General features: G+C 42.8%; 1 protein-coding gene across 1 annotated transcript; it reads left to right on the top strand.

The window, feature by feature from the left end:
- The first annotated feature begins 505 nt into the window (after nucleotides 1–505).
- LOC133559772 (homeobox protein vent1-like) lies at nucleotides 506–1,361 on the top strand. Its single transcript, XM_061911838.1, has 3 exons — nucleotides 506–704; nucleotides 767–1,002; nucleotides 1,137–1,361. The coding sequence occupies exons 1-3, from the start codon at nucleotides 506–508 to the stop codon at nucleotides 1,359–1,361; spliced, it is 660 nt and encodes a 219-aa protein (XP_061767822.1).
- The last annotated feature ends 1,097 nt before the right edge of the window (nucleotides 1,362–2,458 follow it).

Below are 2,458 nucleotides of genomic sequence, written 5' to 3'. Positions count from 1 at the left end.
AAATAAATACCATTTAAAAATTAGAGGCAGCTCACTGGTAAGTGCTGCTATTTGAGCTATTTTTAGAACAGCCCAGCGGGCGACTCGTCTGGCTACCTGGTGCCCGCGGGCACCGCGTTGGTGACCCCTGCTCTAAAGCAACCTTAAATGAGTATTACATATCACCATGTATTCTGTCACTTAACGGCAGTAAGTAAGTACAGTAGACGTACAGTACAGATGTGCTGCGGGCTTTCAGTTTCGGTGTTGGCGCGCAGATTCAAGAGATGAGAAGTTCCCTGGCAGACTGCGTGGCGCCTTGCGGGTCTTCACACACTCCCAGGATATGCAAAGACTTCAATAACGAGCCATTAACTACTAATCGGGCGGATCGAACAGGCGTTAACAAGCCTCTCTACATATGCAAATGGCGCCCTATAAAAGCTGCCAAGATGCTGCATCTCTCACTTCCTCCGACATTTGCTTGATTTAACAAGTCGCTCAAAGCATTTAAAAAAAAAAAAAAATGGTGAAATATTTTTCTGTGGACTGGCTGGTCCAGAGGTCCAAGGACCTGCATGGTGGATCCGCCTGCAAGCCGCACATTCCCTGCATGGTGCAGCCGCGCCAGCCGGCTTATGGCAAAAGTTATCTGCAGCCTAAACCCAAACCTGCAAAGTCCCACTTTTGCAACACCTCACTTCCAACACGCTGCAGCTCACCAAGTAAGTCCTTCCCTAAGTCCACCTTTAAGGTTGCAGTCATTTTCATGTACTTTTTGTAATAGTTTCAGAGACAAGCGGCTATTCTTCCGGCTATGACAGCGAAGCGGCTTCCTCCGAATGTCAGTCCGTGGACGAGGCCTGCGAGGCGGACAAAGATGCTCCGCAGCAGCGCCGAGTGCGCACCAAGTTCACGCCGGAGCAGATCAACAAACTGATCAAGATGTTTGACAAGCACAAATACTTGGATGCCGGCGAGAGGGTGAAGATCGCGCACAAGTTGGGCCTCACTGAAACTCAGGTACAAAAAAAAAAAAAAAAAAATATATATATATATATATATATATATATATATATATATATATATATATATATATATATATATATACATATTATTGTTTTGCTTAAACGTAACTAAAAGGCTTATTTTTAAAGGTGCGGACCTGGTTTCAGAACCGGAGGATGAAACTGAAGCGGGACGTGCAGGACTTCAGCCCCCAAGTCACGCCGGTGATGTTCCGTCACGTCCCTCCGGGCCACTACCGCCCCACGGGGGCCCAGCACCACCACTACCACCCCGGCCCTGCAGCCTTCTACCTGGCGGCCCCTCGGATGCTCCTGCAGCAGCAAGTCATCATCCGCAACCCGCAGTTTTACTAAAAAAAAAAAACAGAACTTTTCCCCCATAAGAGACTTCCCACGGAAACACTTAACAAGCAAGTGCAATTTATATTATTGTGTTTGATGCGAACATTGTACAAAAAAAAAAAAAGTATATATATTATCCAAATAAAGTTTATCCTTATAATGCAGCATTGGACTTTGTTTTCTATAACTGCAGCTTATCAGGTAATAACTTGCAATAAGTCTGACTTTTTTGATGCAGAGTGGTGTGAAATATGTTAAAAAAAAACGTGAATGGGCTTGTTTCCCCTAACAAACACACACACACACTGACCAAACGCTGCCTTGCTGTTTACACTTCAAACAGCAGCTAACAGCGTCGATCCAAGTCAACAATTAGTTGCAATTCAAGCACGCATTGATGAGTTTGCGCCCACCAGCAGGGGACCCTCCGGCCTGGCTCCTGACAGTCTGACTTTTTGTGTTCGGACCAATTTAATCTCTGGTTTTAATTAATCAGCATTGATCGGAGATTTACAAAGAATGAAAAGCCTGCGATTTTACATATGGAATCTAGAATGCAATTAAAAGGTGGTTCAATATTGACCTTACTCAAAGCCAAACAGGACAGAAAAGTTTTTTAAGGTTTATTTTGCACTCATTTGTAAAAAAAAAAACTTTAGGCTTGAACAAAATTATAAATATCATTATGTTTTTTTGTGTTTTTTTAATCAGATGTCAGTATTCTGTGCATTAAAGATAATAAGACCATCCCAATATAGATCAATGTATATCTGAAAGAAACACCCACATCAAGGTGCTAAAACAATTAGTAGAATATCTGACAAAATGCACAAACCTTTGTTTCAAAGGACGAAGGGGTAATGTTGATAGTTTTCATGTCAAGTCATTAGTGTTCATTTTCAATCTATCAAGATAAAAAAAAAATAATATTAAAATCAAATTTTTGATCCATCCATCTATGTTCTACCGCTTGTCCCTTTTTGGAGGAGTGCTGGAGCCTATCTCAGCGGCATTCGGGCGGAAGGCGGGGTACATCCTGGACAAGTCGCCACCTCATCACAGGGCCAACACAAACAGACAAGACAACATTCACACTCGGGCCAATTTAG

Source organism: Nerophis ophidion, linkage group LG09, assembly GCF_033978795.1.
Source record: "Nerophis ophidion isolate RoL-2023_Sa linkage group LG09, RoL_Noph_v1.0, whole genome shotgun sequence".
NCBI classification, from domain to species: Eukaryota; Metazoa; Chordata; class Actinopteri; order Syngnathiformes; family Syngnathidae; genus Nerophis; species Nerophis ophidion.
Note: the sequence above shows the minus strand (reverse complement) of the source record. Positions and strands in the feature narration are given on the sequence as shown.

Excerpts from the sequence above, each read along its gene's own strand:
- LOC133559772 (XM_061911838.1), top strand. The coding sequence starts at position 506 with ATGGTGAAATATTTTTCTGTGGACTGGCTGGTCCAGAGGTCCAAGGAC. Across the intron at positions 705-766 it reads AACACGCTGCAGCTCACCAA|TTTCAGAGACAAGCGGCTAT; the intron begins GTAAGTCCTTCC and ends TTTTTGTAATAG. Across the intron at positions 1,003-1,136 it reads TGGGCCTCACTGAAACTCAG|GTGCGGACCTGGTTTCAGAA; the intron begins GTACAAAAAAAA and ends TTATTTTTAAAG.